At 43.1% G+C, this 20,983-nt stretch overlaps 1 protein-coding gene across 1 annotated transcript in view; it reads left to right on the plus strand.

The window, feature by feature from the left end:
- The window catches only part of LOC309551104 (uncharacterized protein), a gene marked incomplete at both ends in the record, with an annotated part of 215,915 nt that overhangs the window by 27,770 nt on the left and 167,162 nt on the right, over nucleotides 1–20,983 (plus strand). The window contains 4 exons of the mRNA XM_082251550.1: nucleotides 15,887–15,943; nucleotides 17,756–17,812; nucleotides 17,948–18,144; nucleotides 20,376–20,556. Coding sequence (XP_082107676.1) covers nucleotides 15,887–15,943; nucleotides 17,756–17,812; nucleotides 17,948–18,144; nucleotides 20,376–20,556 — 492 coding nt within the window. The remainder of the gene's footprint in view (nucleotides 1–15,886; nucleotides 15,944–17,755; nucleotides 17,813–17,947; nucleotides 18,145–20,375; nucleotides 20,557–20,983) is intronic.

The raw sequence follows: 20,983 nt of genomic DNA on the forward strand, positions 1-20,983 counted from the left end.
AGCACTGGATGCAGAATCGTCGCCAGCTCCTGATCCAACTCCAGCTGCAACGTCAAGAGGGGCCTGATGTTCTTTTAAAAAAAAAAAAAAAAAACATGTTTAGTACATAACCTTAGTCAGTAATGATTATGGCCAGATTGCCCTCCTAGCTTCATGAATGAAGCATTGAGGCCAAACATTCTAAAGTGCTTTCCTGGGCTCATAGGACACTTGCTAAACCCTCCCAAAGGTTAAGAAGGCTTGGTCTGCCTACTAATGACGGCACCCATTAATGCTGTCAACTGTGTTTTGCAGGGTAAACATCTAAAAGGCAACACTCTTTCCTAAGAAAAAACATGTGTGTTAATGGGGTTAATAAGATTCAAAAAAACATTATTTGACTAGACATACCAACACCTTCCTCCAGGCCTAGCTGCACTGGGTGTGTTCCCTGCTGCGGATCTTCTGTAAAGGACATAGCAATATGAGCTATCTTGGCCAAAAAAAAACATCTACATTGTTTGGCACAGTATGATATTGGACCTACCAGGAGGAGGGTCAGCACTGATGTCAACACCTGTGAGTCCGTCTGGTTCGCCAAGCTGCATGGGCTGTGGAGGGGCTGAGATCCGTGCTACAGATGAACAAATTGCAGGTTGGGGAAAACAAAAAAAGGACAATTGGAAGGGCAAGTATCACATTCTCTTAATGTCACACATAGGATAGTAGTTAATCTTTTCCAAACAACTCACACAATTGACATCCAAGATAATATCCTACCTCGGTGCAAAGCATCCGAATCTAAGTCCTCTCTGGTAAAGATGGTATCGGGTCCTATGATGTTCAAGAAAGGTAATTGATAATCCCAGAGAGAACTTCGTGCACGTTCATCCAGCCGACCTTGACGGTCATAAAGACCCTCCGCAGCCCATGCAATTAGCTTCTTCCGAACGGACCCACAGATGTCGTTGACCTTCTTCCGCACACTGTCACGGTGGCGAGGTGCTTCACCCAGTGCATTTACAGCATCCCGGATTTCATCCCACAATCTGTTCTTCTCTGTTACTGAGTAAGACGCGGCCCTGGTCCCATGTATCGCCTGATATCTGGCCATATAGGCGTGGACCAGGGCACAGCACTGATTGTGGGTGAAACGGGGAAGCCGGGTTAATGTGGACAAGCTGACTCTGGTGGACGGACCCTCTCCAGGACTACTGTCAGAAGAGCCAGCTTGTCCACTTGGTGTGTTAACACCTCCCCCGGCTTCCTCCTCCGGGATGGGGATGGTGGACTCCCTCATGGATACAGCTGGAGCCTCCCTCACACCAGAGCCAGACGATCTGCCCACCCTGCCCCCCCTGCCCCCCCTGGCCCCCCTGGCCCCCCTGGCCCCCCTGGCCCCCCTGGCCCTTCTCATCCTTCCAGTGGGTGGGGCCATGGGAGCACGAGGTGGGCAGAGAATCTGGCTGTCCAGCAGCAGCAAAGAGCCCCAAACTCCTAAATCTGAAATGACAAAAGAGAAAACAGAAAAAACAGGATTTGCAGATTGCTCTTCATATACAGTATAATTAGTGAACAGTTACAGAACACACTTACCTAATGGCACAAACAGACTTGGTCGTGGTGGTGGTGGTAGTAGTGGGCAAAGAGCAGAAGAGGCTGCAAAGAAAAGGAAAAAAAAAAAACACATAAGAAAACGCATAGGGGTACAAATCACACGAGGCCCTCCAAACACTTACCTAATGGCACAAACACGGTGGTGGTGGTGGTGGTGGCAAAAAAAGCAGAAGAGGTTGCAAAGAAATGTACAAAAAAAACACATAAGAAAACGCATAGGGGTACAAATCACACGAGGCCCTCCAAACACTTACCTAATGGCACAAACACAGTGGTGGTGGTGGTGGTGGCAAAAAAAGCAGAAGAGGTTGCAAAGAAATGTACAAAAAAAACACATAAGAAAACGCATAGGGGTACAAATCACACGAGGCCCTCCAAACACTTACCTAATGGCACAAACACAGTAGTGGTGGTGGTGGTGGTGGTGGTGGCAAAGAGCAGAAGAGGCTGCAAAGAAATGTAAAAAAAAAACACATAAGAAAACTCATAGGGGTACAAATCACACGAGGCCCTCCAAACACTTACCTAATGGCACAAACACAGTAGTGGTGGTGGTGGTGGTGGTGGTGTTAAAGAGCAGAAGAGGCTGCAAAGAAATGTAAAAAAAAAACACATAAGAAAACTCATAGGGGTACAAATCACACGAGGCCCTCCAAACACTTACCTAATGGCACAAACACAGTAGTGGTGGTGGTGGTGGTGGTGGTGTTAAAGAGCAGAAGAGGCTGCAAAGAAATGTAAAAAAAAAACACATAAGAAAACTCATAGGGGTACAAATCACACGAGGCCCTCCAAACACTTACCTAATGGCACAAACACAGTAGTGGTGGTGGTGGTGGTGGTGGTGTTAAAGAGCAGAAGAGGCTGCAAAGAAATGTAAAAAAAAAACACATAAGAAAACTCATAGGGGTACAAATCACACGAGGCCCTCCAAACACTTACCTAATGGCACAAACACAGTGGTGGTGGTGGTGGTGGTGGTGGTGGTGGCAAAGAGCAGAAGAGGCTGCAAAGAAATGTACAAAAAATACACATAAGAAAACTCATAGGGGTACAAATCACACGAGGCCCTCCAAACACTTACCTAATGGCACAAACACAGTGGTGGTGGTGGTGGTGGTGGTGGTGGTGGTGGTGGTGGTGGTGGCAAAGAGCAGAAGAGGCTGCAAAGAAATGTACAAAAAAAACACATAAGAAAACTCATAGGGGTACAAATCACACGAGGCCCTCCAAACACTTACCTAATGGCACAAACACAGTGGTGGTGGTGGTGGTGGTGGTGGTGTTAAAGAGCAGAAGAGGCTGCAAAGAAATGTAAAAAAAAAAACACATAAGAAAACGCATAGGGGTACAAATCACACGAGGCCCTCCAAACACTTACCTAATGTCACAAACACAGTGGTGGTGGTGGTGGTGGTGGTGGTGTAATCCTTTATAGGCAAAAGGAGGCTGCAAACATTAAACATACATGAGAAATCGCATGACCTACATACGTGCACATAATAAATTACAGTTATCAGGAAAGCAAAAATGGTGTCTTTGGAAGCTGGGAAGGTAAGGGGGCAGGTTTAGATGCCAAATCTAGACTGCACACCTTTAACAAACATGAGAAAACACATGTCCAAACCACATGCACATGGGGCCAACTGCCAATGATTAAAAGACACTTGAGGGGTTCCCAAGCTATTGTGGGTTGGAGGGGATTCACCATAGACAACTTAAGCACACCCAAGATAAGTACAAATTGTCTCCTTCCTTTTTTTTGGGAGAGAGAGATACAATTGTCTTACCTCCAGATAATGTAGGTTGTGGGTCACAGGGTCTTGCTAGCACATAAGAAACATCGATCTATAACATCCAGCAGCCATATTGGCCATGTGCTCCTTTTATAGCTGGCTCACAGGTGTGATAATTAGCGGCCGTTTCTATATATATCTGCGCATTCGCGAATTTGCGCGTTCAAAATGGAGGACGATATCCCAGACGCATTAGATGGTGCAATGCTGGCATTTATTGGTGCCTTGTTTGAGGAGGCCCTGGCACAGGAGGCAGCAGAAGGTGGGGAAGCTGCAGCAGCAGCAGCAGCAGCACCTTCAGCAGCAGCACCTCCAGTCCGTGTGCCCTTACCTCGCCAGCCACGCATTTTTGCTCCAAGGATCTATTTGGACAAGCTGCGGGATTCTGATGTCAGGAGGAAGTTCCGGCTCGAGCGAGGAACTATTCTACACCTCTACCAGCTCATAGCAGAGAAAATTGACCCGGACACACAGCGCGGCCATGCGGTGCCCGGCATGGCCAGATTGCTGGCCACTTTGTATATTTTAGGGCGTGGCAGCTTCCAAGCCACTTCGGGAAGTATCATGGGCATTAGCCAGCCCACAGTTTCAAGGGTGTTCATGTTGGTCATTAATGCCATAGTGGATATAGTGCCCAATTTTATCCACTGGCCACAGAATGAAAATGAGTGGAATGAAGTCAAGTTGGGTTTCTACCGGCGGGCACACATGCCGCAAATCCTAGGGGCAATCGATGGCACCCACATAGCCATTAGGCCCCCAAGGAGCCACGAAAGTGAATACCGGAACCGCAAGCAGTACCACTCTGTGAACGTCCAATTAGTGTGTGACGCCAAACAGCGCATCATGAGTGTCAACACTGGTCACCCAGGGTCGTGCCATGATTCCAGTATGTTAAGAACAAGTACTCTGTACGAGGTGTTTGAAAGTGGACAAATGCCCGAAGGGTGGCTTATTGGTAAAGTATTTTGTCTTAACAACATAAACTGTAAGATTACATAGACATAGGAATAAGCTACATCGGTGTACACCCTGATTTAAGCAAAGCCTACCTAAAATGGATGTGTTATTAGTTGTCAGGCTGTTCACACACAACCAGATCAGCAGCTTAGCAGCTCACAAAAGAAAGATTTGCAAAGTTGTCTTTGAGTCCAATGAAGGTGGTTAACCAATGTGTAAATGGTGTCCTCTAGCCACCCAAAGAAAACCTACAAATGATTCCAATGGTATTGCCATATCCCCAAAGTACTTTGCATAAGTGAGTCAATATTGGTTTCCTCACTCTAGTTGCAGATATATTCCAGAAGTAAGACCTAGGCTAATGTAATAGGAACAGAATAGGGGCCAAGTTGTAACTTGCAAGAGAAACCCACCACTTTGTGTGTCCTTTTTCCCATTTGTATTAGTGATTTAGGCAGTTAGACAGAGTTGAGATGTTTCATATGATTTTTTGCAAACAGACGAGCAGGTTGTTTAGTAAAATGCCTAATTGTCTCCCATTTTGAGGAGTCATCTAAAGTCACATGATATGAATAACTAATGTATATTTTTCTTATTTTTCAGGGGATGCTGGTTACCCGCAGCTGACGTGGCTGATGGCTCCAATCAGGTACCCCCAGGGCCCAGCAGAGAGGAATTACAACAGGGCCTTGCGGAGAAGCCGGAGTATCATTGAGTTGACCATAGGTCTTCTCAAGTCCCGGTTTCTCTGCTTGGCCCGGCCTGGGGGTGAACTCCTGTACTCTCCTACAAAGGCTTCCAAGATCATCCTGGCGTGCTGCGTGTTGCACAACATGTGCGTTGCCCGGGATGATTCTTGGGAGCTGACGGAGGAGAGGGAGCCAGAGGTCCGTCAGCCGGCGGCCCCCAGGCGGCGGAGCACCGCTGCCGGTATGGCCACCCGGAATACCCTGGTTGCTAGCCACTTTACATGTAAGTACTGTAACCGGTCAAGATAGGGCATGTGTATTAATTAGCTAGTTAGCAGAGGTGCCACTCACAGGGAGACAGAGGGTGATTATCATCTGCCAATGACACTTGCCATTGTAGATAAAGTGTAGTCAACATTGTTAAAATTGTGTTACTTGAGCAAAAACATGCACCTCTAACCATAAACATGTTGGTATTGTGAATAGTGTAAAGGGCTGAGAAGAGCTGGCAGGTGTTTATTTGTGTCTATGCCACCTGTGTAGTTATTGATAACATGAACGGCTGCTTGGTATCTTATGGTGTTGTAATTTTCCAGAACATCAACATCTTGGAATCATGGCACGTACCATGGGAAGCCTGTGGTGATGGGCTGTCTGGCGTCACAGGTGTGTATTCAAATGTTTACATTAATGATTTCTGGTTTGTGTAAGTTGGCATAAAATGTGTTATTTCACTCGTGATGTCGAAATTAAATGAAGTTCAGAATGAAGCAAACAGGCATTAAGATGTGATTTTCATAATGAAATGTCTTATCCTTTGTTTTATTTTTCCAGGAGTGGTACTGCTTGCGGGTGTAGGTGGTAGAAACCCACCTTGATGGACTCCACTCATTTTCTTTTGTGGTCAGTGGATATTTGGTAAGGCACATGGCCAATGACCAACATGAACACCCTGGAACTTCGAAAGTGGCTTGGAAGCTGCCCAGCAACCTTGCCATGCCTGTCCCCTATGAGCTGGTAGAGGTGCAGAATGGATTCTGAACTCTGCCGGAAGTTGTGGAAGACATCAGAATCCCGTAGCCATGGAGCAAAGATCGTGGTCTGGCGCTGTAAAGGCACACGGACTGGAGAGTGACAATATTCTTTTGCTGCATCCCTCCTTCTGCTGTCATTCTCAAATAAATAAATACATTAGAATTGAACATGTGTTTTTTTGTTTTGTGTGGGTGCCTACAGACAAAAGGGCCATCCACACTGTAAGATTTAGAGAAGACTTTATCCTTCCGATTGACATTTTCTATGTAGTGCAAGGGCCTGCCTGATTGCATCCAAATTGAAAGTGTTGAGGTTTGAGCTTCTATTATATGGTTTGGTTAAGTCTACAGGAAAAAGTCTAGACAAATTGTTAGTGTATGGCCCATTAAGCTGCCAAGGCCGGAGTTTTGCACTTTGCATGCTGCTTGTACTGGTGATGTGAGGGGTTGTAATGTAGAGTAGGGATGTGACAGTGTTGTGTTGAGGTGTGAGGCAAATGTAGTGTTGGACTATGAGGGCCTGTGTTGTTGAAATATGGAGAGAGTCCAATATCAGACACCTATGTTTATTGGTCAAGAAATTGTAAGAACCATGGTAAATATGTAAAGAATTGCATCTCGATAAAACTAGGACCACACTCATAAAATCAAAATTGTGTTGTTTCCATTGATGTGCTTGAAATTTGGGTAGGACACCCCCCTCCCCCCCCAAATTCAAGATAGTTTAAAAAAACTGTTTAAAAAAATGAGAGTGAAAAGAGATCCCAAGTGTAGTGATGTGATTTGAACCCATGACGTTGTGAACTGCAGTGAAGTTGCAAAGCACTTAGCTATTGTGCAGAATAAAGCTGTATGGTGGAAAAAATGGAGTGTGTTAAGGCTAAAAAGCACATATAGCTAAAGAACTAAACATTGTATGGAATGTGGGAAGAAGACCATGGTAAAATTGTGAGGTTTCATCTTGCCCTGAAGTAGGGTAGGGGTTTGGTCACTTGCCTTTGGTACTTTCCTTCATAAGATCGATTCGACACACAGACAAGATCAAAAAAACACTTAAAATGGTGTAAGCTTGCAAGCGCTTCTGAGTGTAACATTATTTAGCAATATATATGATGTAATCCGTTCCATTTTAGCAATATAAACAAAAAAAGAAAATAAAAAAAGTAGGTGGAGATGGTAAGCCTCGAACCTACAGCAGAGGGAGATGAATTACAGACATGTGATGTGTGCACTAATCCACTAGCCCACATCGCTATGTGAAACTGCTATAAGCAGGAAGACATAAGTTTGCGAATTGGCGAAGCCGCGATCGTAAGTGAATCCCGCTGACGGCGGAATTCATTATTGCTGTTTTACTCGCCAATTCGCCGCAGCGCCAGTTAATTGATTTGAACGCGGCGAAACTGAAACACGTCATAGATGTTTGAAGCTGCAGTTTCTTTAAATCCGGCCCTAAATCACACAAAAAAAGTTCTTAAAAATTGTCATTTTTGATAGAGAGCCAATTATTGGAAAAAAAAAAAAAAACTTAAAAAAAAAAAAATTTCTTTGGATTTATTGTCTAGGGGGTCTAAAAAGTGTACCTGTGAAGTTTCAGCTCTGTAGCATGTCCAGAACCAGAAAAAAAATAGAATCAGGGTTAGGGTTAGGGCTAGGGTTAGGGTCAGGGCTAAGGTTAGGGTTATTTTTAGTGCTTAGGGTTAGAGTTAGAGGGGTAGGGGTAGGGCTACTAACTCTAACCCTAAGTATCTCACCGTAACCCTAGCCCCTAGCACACTAAACCTAACCCTAACCCTCTAACCATAACCCTAACCCTCTAACCTTAACCCTAACCCTCTAACCCTAGCCCTAGCCCTAACCCTAATTCGTAATTTTTTCTGGTTCCGGACATGCTACAGAGCTGAAATTTCACAGGTACACCTTTTAGACCCCCCAGATGCTAAATCCAAAGAAATTTTTTATTTTTATTTTTTTTTAATTTTTCCAATAATTGGCTCTCTATCAAAAAATTACAATTTTTAAGAACTTTTTTTTGTGTGATCCCTCTCCGGCATGCCACAGTCCAGGTGTTTGTCCCCTTGGAACAACTTTTCCATTACTATTGTGGCCAGAAAGAGTCCCTGTGGGTTTTAAAATTCGCCTGCCTATTAAAGTCTATGGCGGTTCGCAATGTTCGCCGGTTCGCGAACATTCGCCGATGTTCGCGTTCGCCGTTCGCGAACAGCGAATTTTATGTTCGCGACATCACTAGTCTCCAGACCTAAACCCTATTAAGCATCTGTGGGGCATCCCCAAACCCATCCCCAAAAAGATGATGGAGAAGCGCAAGGTCTCTAACACCCACCAGCTCCATGATGTCGTCATGAAGGAGTGGAAGAGGACTCCAGTGGCAACCTGTGAAGATCTGGTGAATTTCATGCCCAAGAGGGTTAAGGCAGTGCTGGAAAATAATGGTGACCACACAAAATATTGTCACTTTGGGCCCAATTTGGACATTATCACTTAGGGGTGTACTCACTTTTGTTGCCAGCGGTTTAGACATTAATGGCTGTGTTGAGTTATTTTGAGGGGACAGTAAATTTACACTGTTATACAAGCTGTACACTCACTACTTTACATTGTAGCAAAGTGTCATTTCTTCAGTGTTGTCACATGAAAAGATAGAATAAAATATTTACAAAAACGTGAGGGGTGTGCTTACTTTTGTGAGATACTGTAGGTTTTCTAGCAGATACAATATGTGTTCCAATTACCTATGGAATCCACATCTAAGCAATACTTTGATTAATCAGGAATATCAGATGGCATGGCAACGGTGTAAAACAGATTATATGGTAAAGCTCATACAATGTTCCATCATTCTGATAGGTGAAATTAATGTATCATAGATTTCCTGAGGGATATTGTGGATAAATATTACAGTCCCATTTGAAGTAATGCAAACCATATTTTCAGTGTCCATTAAGTAGTTGTCCATCATTTTCTCAGTCACCCTGTGTCCCTAATAGACACAGGGGGACTTACACATAAGAGGGGCATGGGGAGCTGAAGAAGGGTTTCCAAACATCTCCAAGGGAAGCTGGGTCCCATGGGCCCCCAACCAAAATTTACTCCTGTCACAGTATAGGAATACCTCAGGGCTCCCAGTTGGAGACTACTCCACCCAACAGACAGGAGGTCTGTGCATGGGGAGTCAGGAGTAGGGTTGAGCGAACCCGGACTGTATTGTTCGGGATTGTACCGGACTTTTGGGTATTCGGTACCCGGATCCGAACCCGAACATTTCACTGTATGTTCGGGTACTGTCTGTTGTTTGGTAACGTTATTTGATGTTTTGTCGCGGTTTTAATGGCGCGCTTTCAACAGGTGCAAGGCAGCCAATCAGCAAGCGTTTAACTAGTGTGCCCTAGAAGCCATCACAGCCATGTCTACTAATGGCATGGCTGTGATTGGCCAGTGCAGCATGTGACCCAGAGTCTATATAAGCTGGAGTTACGTATCGCTGCGCGTCACTCTGCTATAACTATACTAGGGAGAGGTTCCTGATACTGCTGAGGGAGAATAGGAGATTACTGTAGGGCGAGGCTGGAGAGATTGCTTGTAGGGAAAGCATAGGAGGAACAATCTGCTTTATCAGACAGCGATCTACATTGATTTGGTTGTGTGGGGGTGCAGTGAACTATGTTTTTGCCTGGAGGGAGAGATAGGAGATTACTGTAGGGCCAGGCTGGAGAGATTACTTGTAGGGAAAGCATAGATAGGAACAATCTGCTTTAATCAGACAGCCATCTACATTGATTGTATTGTGTGGGGGTGCAGTGCACGATCTTTATGCCCTGACCTGAGCCCAGTGAGGAGGAGAAAGGAGAAAAAGATTTTTTTTATCAGTCTGTTAGGTGGGCGGCGTGTGGTGCTGCACATTTCATGCAACCTCAGTGAATATGTGTCTGCTTAATCTGCATTTAAAAAAAGAAAAAAAAAATTTCCTTCATATTTAACTTTAAAGACTGTATATAAGACAGACCCTGCTTTTCTAACCTCCTCTTCAAAAAGTACCAATGTGAGGGGAAAATATTTATTTTTCAGTTTTTCATTCAAATGGTTTTTTTTTTAATTCAATAGCGGAATAGAACAACAACAGTATCCAACCTGTTAGGCGTGCGGTGTGTAGCGGCCATTTCCTGCAACCTCAGTGCATATGTGTCTGCTTAATCTGCATTTAAAAAAGAAAAAAACTTTTTTCCTTCCTATTTTACTTTACAGCGTTTAGACAGACACTGCATTTCAAATCTGCTATTCAACAAGCACCAAGTAAGGGGACAATTATTTTTCAGTTTTTCATTCATACTTTACAGTGAGATACACCCTTTGCATACTGTTGTATTGCACCTTGCAATAAAAAAAACTATTTAGGGGACAAAAGAGTTTATTGTGGCCCCTGTCTGCATATGTTACAGTGACATACACCCATTGCATCCGAGACGTGCTGCGATGGTCCTCCCATGTACTCATCTTTCTTGAGACATAAGTGGTTGGGCATCGGTGCACTCAATCTCTTCCACTTCTGGGGCAGGGCTAGGTGGATGGCCCTGGGAAACCCTGCTGACAGAGTCATCAAAAAGAAGAAGAGACTGCTGCATGACTTGGGGCTCAGACTGCTTGCCTGATTTGCAAGGGGGTGAGGTGAAAGATTGGTGGACATCGGCTGCAGGTGTCAACTCTGACCTTTCTGCAGTAGACTGGGTGGGAGACAATGTGAAGGAAGTGGAGGCACTGTCAGCAACCCAATCTACTATCGCCTGTACTTGTTCTGGCCTCAACATTTGTAGAGGCACATTAGGCCCTGCCAAATACTGCTGCAGGTTCTGTCGCCTACTTGCAGCTGAGGAAGGTGTTTCACTTGTGCGTGTAGCTGCCACAGATCGACCACGTCCTCTCCTTGCAACAGGAGCTCCACCAGCAGCACCACGACCCAGCACTAACATGGTGGAGCAGTATGTGTGCACACGCCTAGACGTTCTGAATGACGGGTCTGCCCCCTTCAAAAATTAAATAATAAATTAAAAAAAAACCCTAACCCTAATATTAACCCTAATCCTAACCCCTAATCCTAACACATAACCCTAATATTAACCCCTAACCCTAGTCTTAACCCCTAGCACTAATATTGACCCCCTAACCTTAATACTGACCCCTAATCCTAATCCCTAGCCCTAATATTGACCCCTAACCCCTAATCTTAATGTTGACCCCTAGCCCTAATATTAATCCCTAATCATAACCCCCAACCCTAATATTGATCCATAATCCTAACTGCTAACACTAATATTAATCCCTAATTCCAACCCCCAACCCTAATATTACTCCTATTCCTAACTCCTAACACTAATATTAACCCCTAATTTTAACCCCTAACCCTAATATTAATCCCTAAATGTTAACCCCTAATTCTAGCCCCTAACCCTAATATTAACACCTAATCCAAACCCCTAACACTAATAATAACCCATAATTCTAACCCCTAACCCTAATATTAACACCTAATCCAAACCCCTAACACTAATAATAACCCCTAATTCTAACCCCTAACTCTAATATTAATCCCTAAATGTTAACCCCTAATTCTAACCCCTAACCCTAATATTAACACCTAATCCAAACCCCTAACACTAATAATAACCCCTAATTCTAACCCCTAACCCTAATATTAACACCTAATCCAAACCCCTAACACTAATAATAACCCCTAATTCTAACCCCTAACCCTAATATTAACACCTAATACAAACCCTACTATTAACTTGTAACCCTAATCCTAACCCCTATCCTAACAAACTAAATACATAAAAATAAGTAATTAATTAATAAATAAAATAAATAAATCAACCCCTAACCATAACCATAACCATAAAAAAATAAGTAAAAAAAAGAAATAAATAATAATAAATTAAAAATAAATAAAGGCAGATGAAAAAGCTGAAAAACATAGTAACAAATGATGAAACAAATGACACTTTTCACTATTGGCTAATAAAAAAATAAAGCTCAAAAACACTTTAAAAAAGCTGTACAAAAACAATCAAAACGCACAAATGCCCTAAAAAAAAAAAAAAAAAAAAGCTGAAAAAACGCTCAATAACGCATCGCTCAGGTGTGAATGCAGCCCTAGGTAAAGATCAATCCTCAGTAGAGGTGGTATCATGGGAGCCAATCTGCACATTAATTGATTATTATAAGGGCCCATGAAGATTTGTGAACACCTATCTGGTGTTCCATAAAGGGTAACGAAGAGCTTGCAGAATGAAGGACAGAGTATGTCTTGAATTAATAAAAATTCCTAGACCACAGTTCCGAGCTTCTCTTTTTTTTTTTTAATGCGTAGTTAGTAACCTATCAATATGTTTATATGAATAATTTCACATAGCAATAACTAAATATTCCGTGGGAACGTCACCAAGTGGTGGCACCTCTGACACCTGTTAACTGAAGGCCAAGGTAAAAAAAAAAAATATTATAGTTTGATTAAGGAGTCCTGATATGGAGAGCTAACATTGTTCTTGTCTCAGACAAGCTCTCATCTGATTGGTGGATTGGGTGTATATAAGCCTGATAATTTCCATACTATGTCAAACTTGATTTGTAGCAGAATGGCAATGCTGTGGTTCCTGTCCTGCCTAGCCCTCCTTAGTGGAGCCTATGGTGAGTACTGACTTTCCTCCTGTAGATTTGTCTTGTGCCTCTTTTTTATTTTTTATTTAGTTTTTTAATTTGTTTTTAAAACCTTTTTGTATAGATATATTTTGTCCCAAGCGTGTTTAACTTCACTTACTGTTGGCTGACTCACTAGCTCAGTCAACTATTATCTACTCTTTTGGTAAAATAATACTTTCCAAGATTAGTTTTGAAATTCCTCCTTCTATTTTGAGGTCATGTCTCCCTGTTTTGGACCTTAGCTTCCTATTGAACCTACTGAACCTTGTGCAAACCCTTCATGCATTTAAACACTTCCCTCAATTGGACCTACCCATACTTACCAGGTTTGAAGTAGGTATACCAGGGCCATGGCTGCAGCTACAGTGATGGCTTACCATATAGATGACTAAGGTCTGAAACTTCCCAAATCATCTTTCCCCCCCTGCTGCCTTCAGCCGCCTTCACAGGCTTTCCCATCCCACCGGGGAGCCACAGAACTGAAGCTGGAAGTTCCAATGACTTACCATATAGATGACCAAGGTCCGGAACTTCCCCAATCATCTTTCCCCCCTGCCACCTTCAGCCACTTTCCCAGGCTTTCCTGTCCCACCAGGGGGCCCTGGAACTGAAGCTGGCAGTTCCAATTGCTTACCAAATAGATGACCAAGGTCCGAAACATCCCCAATCATCTTTCCCCCCTGCTGCCTTTAGCTGCTTTCCCAGGCTTTCCTATCCCACTGGGGAGCCCTGGGAATTAAAGGTGGCAGTTCCAATGGCCTACCATATAGATGACAAGGGTCCGGAACTTCTCCAATCATCTTTCCCCCGTGCCGCCTTTAGCTGGTTTCCCAGGCTTTCTTGTCCCACTGGGGAGTCCCTGAACTGAAGATGGCATTTCCAATGGCTTACCATAAAGATAACTAAGGTCTGGAACTTCCCCAATCATCTCCCCCCCCCCCCACCACCTTCAGCCAATTTCCCAGATTTTCCTGTTCCACCAGGGAGCCCCGGAACTGAAGCTGGAAGTTCCAATGACTCACCATATAGATGACCAAGGTCCTGAACTTCCCCAATCATCATTCCCCCCTGTCGCCTTCAGTTGCCTTCACATGCATTCCAGTCCCACCAAGGAACCCCCTGAACTGAAGATGGCAGTTCCAATTGCTTACCATAAAGATAACGAAGGTCTGGAACTTTCCCAATCATCTTTCCTCCCCCTACCGCCTTCAGCTGCTTTCCCAGACTTTCCTGTCCCACCAGGGGGCCCTGGAACTGAAGCTGGAAGTTTCAATGGCTTACCATATAGATGACCAAGGTCCGAAACACCCCCAATCATCTTTCACCCCTGCTGCCTTTAGCTGCTTTCCCAGGCTTTCCTGTCCCACTGGGGAGCCCTGGGAATTAAAGCTGGCAGTTCCAATGGCCTACCATATAGATGACAAGGGTCCGGAACTTCTCCAATCATCTTTCCCCCCTGCCGCCTTTAACTGGTTTCCCAGGCTTTCCTGTCCCACTGGGGAGTCCCTGAACTGAAGATGGCAGTTCCAATTGCTTACCATAAAGATAACGAAGGTCTGGAACTTCCCCAATCATCTCCCCCCCCCCACCCTACCGCCTTCAGCTGCTTTCCCAGACTTTCCTGTCTCACCAGGGAGCCTCGGAACTGAAGCTGGAAGTTTCAATGGCTTACCATATGGATGACTAAGGTCCAGAACATCCCCAATCATCTCTATGGGTTAAGAAACCGGAAGTGATAAGTATTTTGTCACTTCTGGTTTTGGCCTAATGTGGACAGGCCGTTGCCGCCCCATGAAAGCATCTGATCAAACCGATTATGTCAACACTGTTCACATCACACATGTGAGGTATTGCCACAAACATTATAGCGAGAACAATAATTCTAGCACCAGACCTCCCATGTCACTATAAATTAGTAAGCTGTATTCTCTATCGAGATTTTTAATTTCCTTAATTTGTCGCTATTCCAAGAGCATGTGCAATTTTAAAGCATGTTAGGTATATATTTACTCAGCGTAGCATTATCTTTTTATCTTTTATATTTTAACAAACAATTGGGTATTACATAGTGTTTTTGCACATTAAAATTCATTAAAGTGTATTTTCTTCCCAAAAAATTAGCAAATACCGTGTGACATAAAAATTGCAGCATCCATGATTTTATTCTTTAGGGCCTCTGCATTAAAAAATAAATAATGTTTCAGGGCTTTAATTAATTATCTAGAAAAAAAAATAAAAAACTGATTTTTACATTTATATGAGAAGTGTCAGATTAGGATTGGGAGGCAAGTGGTTAAAGGTTACAATTAAGACCATCCTTTCCCTTCCTTCCTCCAGACTCGACCTGTTAGGTTCCTGAAGTCTCTCCTGATATGTTTCATCCCTCAGGCCTTCCACATTTTTTTTGTTGCCAGGCACCAGAAACATGGAGTATAACAGTGCAAAGTTCATAAAACGTAATGGAAACCAACTGGAGATCATCAACTTCCTCTCTGTATTACATTGCAGAATATAAAACGAATACAGTATATAATGCTTTTATTCCACTTTGCACAATATAATAAGAACATTTTTGAATAGTTTTTTTAAGCCAACATTTTTTTTCTTTTTGGTGGATATATTAGGGAAGGAACAAAACACCTGTGTCCCCATTGGGGAGACTCTCTTTCTTTCAATTGTCACCAAGACAGAGATTGGAAATCCACCAGAACAAAGGGTAAGGGTAAACCTTCCAATGGGGATCCCTTTTCCAAATACAACATTCGAAAGGGGCTCCACCCCTCACTTTATAGTGATTTCCTCTCACTTCCTATTGCATCTCTAAAACCAAAAGCATAGAGAAATCTTCCCAACAGGACATGGGAAGCAAAAAAATTGAATGGGGGGGGGGGTAACTTTTACTTTATACGAAGCAGAAGAAAGTATGGTATGTCTGAGATTTTCGGGCTCCTCTGATCCTAATATTTTCTGTAAGGTTATAGTGCTAAAAGTAATAAAGTTAAAATCCAAATAAATATAGCATCATCCATACATAAGTAGAAATATATTGGATTATGGCATTGTGCAGTATACATTTGCTAACAGTTTATGTTTTCCCCAGGCTGCGGTGTTCCCGCAATCAAGCCCATTATCTCCGGCTATGCCAGGATTGTGAACGGTGAGAATGCAGTTTCTGGATCTTGGCCCTGGCAGGTGTCTCTGCAGGTACGACCAAACATTTCTTCCTTGTTACTCTTGTCCAACAGCTTATATTATAAGTCATATATTATTGTGACGTAATAATAGTTTACACATTTTTACATGCCAACCAGCACCCCTCTGAAGAAGGTCTGAGCCTTTCTAAGATACAACAGTCCAATTTATTGCATTCATTTTTAGTGTTCCCAGGTCTAATGCCTTTTCCCTATATGTATATATATATATATATACATTGAAGTGGCAAAGATGCTGAAGGACCAGTCTGAGGGGTACATTGTGCATTGGCTACAGTGAACTTTAGACTTCCTTCAGACTTCTGCACTGTAAACAAAATGGCAAGGGTTTTTAAAGTGTGATTTTTAATACAATGATATGGTGGACATGGTGAGTGCCCATTACTGTACCTTATAAAACACACACCTGCATGCAGAAAATCTGGTGCGGGCACAGCATGCTGCATCCAAGCACAGAGCTATGACCTGTATACTACAAACCAGTTTTCTACCTTCCACCTGCTATGTGTAGGCATGTTAAATTGACTGCCCTGCTCAGGTTTAAAATTGGACTACTTAATTAAATTATCAGGTGGACCCGGTGGGAGCCTATTGCCGCACCCTTTAAAACACACTATTTTGGCACAGGTACAGCATATTGCATCCAAGTATAGTGTTATGTCCTATACTTGTAGGTGGTTTAGGTGGGGCTGTGTTGAGGCTGCTCTACAGGGGGGAGAAATGGAAGCTAAGAAGAGCTTTGTTCCTCTGGAGCTTCTTTTGCTGTCAGGGAAGCAACTGTCCGATTGGGCGCTGCAACCCTGGAGAACCTCTGTGGCCATCTTTAGTGAGGGCAGTGCTAAAAAATAGCACTGCCTTACTGCAGTTGGCACGCACTTTGCAAAGTGGACAGCATAGGGATAGAGCTCCCGCTGGTTAGGGGCCGTGTGTAGAGATAGGGAAAGGTTCCTGGTGGAGAGGAACAGGGCAGGGATACCTCTGCTATTCTGTTCTTTGGGGCTTAGATCAGAGACCAAAGACTTAGCTTTCCAAAGGAGCTTTGTTAAACAGCTCATAGCCAGTGACATAATATATGTTATATGTCATGACCCTGAATATTTTTCTTTATTGTAAGCCTAAAATGATTCCAAAATGGTATTCATGTAATGTATATAGAAAACAGAAGTTTCATAGAAAGTGTGAAATGATCTGTATATAAAGCAATGATCTGGTGACTCTTCTTACTCTATAGAACATCTTTGGATCCCACTTCTGTGGCGGTTCCCTCATCAACAGTCTCTGGGTTGTCACTGCTGCCCACTGCGGAGTCACGTGAGTTTTATATGACAAAGTCACTGCAATGCATTACTGGTAATCTGTCTGTTCAGAGCCACTAGTATATAGACCAGACACATCCTAACTATAGAACAATTTATCCAACTGTCCATCCAGAGCCTCTGGTTTTTAGATCAGATACAATCTAAATATAGAGCCATGTATCAAACGATCCATCCAGAGCCCCTGGTTTATAGACTGGATTACATCCTAAATATAGAGCCATTTAACCAACTGTCCATCCAGAGCCTCTGGTTTAGAGATCAGATACATTCTAAATATAGAACCATTTATCCAACTGTTGATCCAGAGCCTCTGGTTTATAGACCCAATACATCGTAAATATAGAACCATTTATCCAACTGTCCATCCAGAGCCTCTGATTTATAGACCGGATACATCCTAAATATAGAACCATTTATCCAACTGTTTATTCATCCCAGTTAGTCCCATGTATTCCATGGCTTCTATAGAGTTGGGTGTTTCAGATAACCTGACAAGTAATGGTGATGGTGCTTGAAATGAACACAATTTTGACCCTTTTGTACAAGAAAGGCAAAGTTAACTCTGAAATGGGCGTGCCTTCCTCAGTAAATGTGTCTGCAGGCTATGTCTATATCTTTGTTGATTTTCAGGTATAAATTTAGAAAGTGCTGGGAAGTGTTCTGATTATCAGATTAAAAATTGGAGCAGACATCTGAAATATCAAATCAGCCTTATTGGAAATTATGATCGATTTTTTCTTCCTTCCAGAACTTCCCACCGTGTGGTCCTGGGTGCATTTGACCGCTCCTCCAACTCTGAGGCCGTCCAGAGAATCAATGTCGGCAGAGTAAGTTCTTTTTTTTCAATATGGAGGGATAATCAGCCATAGACAATAACTGCACACCTCCCAACTTTTTGAGATGGGAACGAGGGACATCTATTAGGAAATGTCTGCAGGCATAGGACACACCCCCTGCCCCGCCCCCTTAAAGCAGAATTAAGAAAAAATAGGGTAAACCCATAAGTGCTTTTTTTTTTTTTTTTGTCACTATTATTCCTTTATATTGGCTTTTGAAGCAATTTAGAAATTGGATGAAAGGTTTAGCACTGGGAAATACTTTTTGAAGGATAAAAAAAGTAACGTTTATATACAACTATATAGACCAGACCAAAATGAGGGACAAAATAAATAATTACTACTAATTAAAAGATTGCGCTCAACTAAATCACTAATATGAACAAAATACAATATTGTGCAGATATAAATATAAATAAATAAATAATAAATAAATATAAATAAATATCTGCACTTTATTTTGCACCATCTGCACAATATTGTATTTTGTTCATATTAGTGATTTAGTTGAGCGCAATCTTTTAATTATTAATAATTATTTATTTTTTCACTTTTCACGGATCACGTTGTTGATTGCTGCTTTTAATTTAAGATTCTCCTACACTAATAATATCGATTTTATTTATTTTTACTCACTATTTTTTATTCACCATTTATATCCTTTGCGCGGGTAGTTGGGTCATATCAAATTTTATTTTTCGAATTGAGGGACAAATAAGGAGGAAAGAGGGACATGGGGACTTTGTTCCAAATCAGGGACAGCCCCCCCCAAATTGGGGACAGTCCCCCCAAATCAGGGACAGTCCCCCCAAATCAGGGACAGCCCCCCAAATCGGGGACAGTCCCTCCAAATCAGGGACAGCCCCCCCAAATAGGGGACAGCCCCCCTAAATAGGGGACAGTCCCTCCAAATCAGGGACAGTACCTCCAAATCAGGGACAGCCCCCCCAAATTGGGGACATTCCCCCCAAATCAGGGACAGCCCCCCCCAAATCGGGGACAGTCTCTCCAAATCAGGGACAGTCGGTCCAAATCAGGGACAGCCCCCCCAAATCGGGCACAGTCCCCCCAAATCGGGCACAGTCCCCCCAAATCAGGGACAGCCCCCCAAATCGGGGACAGCCCCCCAAATCAGGGCAAGCACCCCCAAATCGGGGACAGTACCCCCAAATTGGCGACAGTACCACCAAATCAGGGACATTCCCCCCAAATCTGGGACAGTCCTCCCAAATCGGGGACAGCCCCCCAAAATTGGGGACAGTCCCTCCAAATCGGGGACAGTCCCCCCACATCAGGGACAGCCCCCCCAAATCGGGGACAGTACCCCCAAATTGGGGACAGTACCACCAAATCAGGGACATTCCCCCCCAAATCGGGGACAGTCCCCCCAAATCGGGGACAGCCCCCCAAAATTGGGGACAGTCCCTCCAAATTGGGGACAATCCCCCCATATCAGGGACAGCCCCCCCAAATCGGGGACAGTACCCCCAAATTGGGGACAGTACCCCCAAATCAGGGACATTCCCCCCAAATCAGGGACAGCCCCCCCCCAAATCGGGGACAGCCCCCCTAATTGGGGACAGTCCCTCCAAATCAGGGACAGTCGGGAGTTATGAGTAACTGCTCTGTTTGAATAACCAGGAAAGCAGCGCTCGCAGAGTAAATAATAAATCTAATCAGTACATTTTAAATATAAGATAAAAGTCCATATGTGCAAAAATTGCTGAAGTGTATAGTTAATAGTGATCCAATAAGGTGCAAAAAACTAAATTTTTATAAAGTACCAAATATCACAGTATTTCCTAAAGTGCATATATGATGAAGATAAAAATCAATCAAACAAAACAATTCATAGTAATAATTACTATACATATACATAAAGTGCTTGGTGCAAATGGGTATAAATTAATCCAATAAGGTTTCTGAGAATGAGATGCCATACTGGTTGTTCTCAATAAAGGTCATAAAATCTCTAAGGGAGTCAATATATCATCTATGTATCTCTGGTAAATCCTGAGTTGGGGAGGTTGATTGGAAATAAAGGCTTCCTCCTCCCACTTACTTAACTGCTCTGTTTGTCCCTTTCTATAAAGTTAGTCAATGAGCTACTCTTATAGATAAAATAGAAAACCTATAGGGTCTGTGTATGAAGATTGGTTGGATGTATCTGGTTGGATTCACCTACATTTCCAGGAATTTTATTCTAACATATCTTCTCTTAGGCCTTCAGACACCCCCAGTACAACTCCCAGAGCATCATCAATGACATCACCCTGATCAAGCTGGCCACTCCCGCCGTCTTCACCGACCGCATTTCCCCCGTGTGTCTTGCTGCTAGCGTTGATGTCTTCAATGGAGGAGAAAGATGCGTCACCACCGGATGGGGATACACCAATGCCGCTGGTAAGGGAATTAGAATAAACAAAATATAATGCATTTGGGATACTAATACTCAGAACCAAAAATTGCCCCCCAGCCCAAAAAAAAAAAAGAGATATTAAAGTGTATCTCAAGCAAAATTACTACATTCCTTGGTCCTTTATAGTGGACATTTATATTCCTTTCTATATAGAAACATCCATGTGCTGTAAATTCCTGGTGATCCTGCCAATCTTCTGATTCAAGGGCTTCCTGTTCTGTACTGACCATGTTATATATGGCACACTGGGGGAGATTTACTAAAACTGGAGCACAGAGAGTTACTATGCTGTGCACAGTAACCAATCAGCTTGGTCAATTAAGGTTTGACAATAAAACCTGGAAGCTGATTGGTTACTATGCATGGCTGTGCCAGATTCCATGTGCACTAGTTTTAGTAAATCTCCCCCAT

This window comes from Pelophylax lessonae (assembly GCF_965119305.1).
Source record: "Pelophylax lessonae genome assembly, chromosome: 1".
Lineage (NCBI taxonomy): Eukaryota > Metazoa > Chordata > Amphibia > Anura > Ranidae > Pelophylax > Pelophylax lessonae.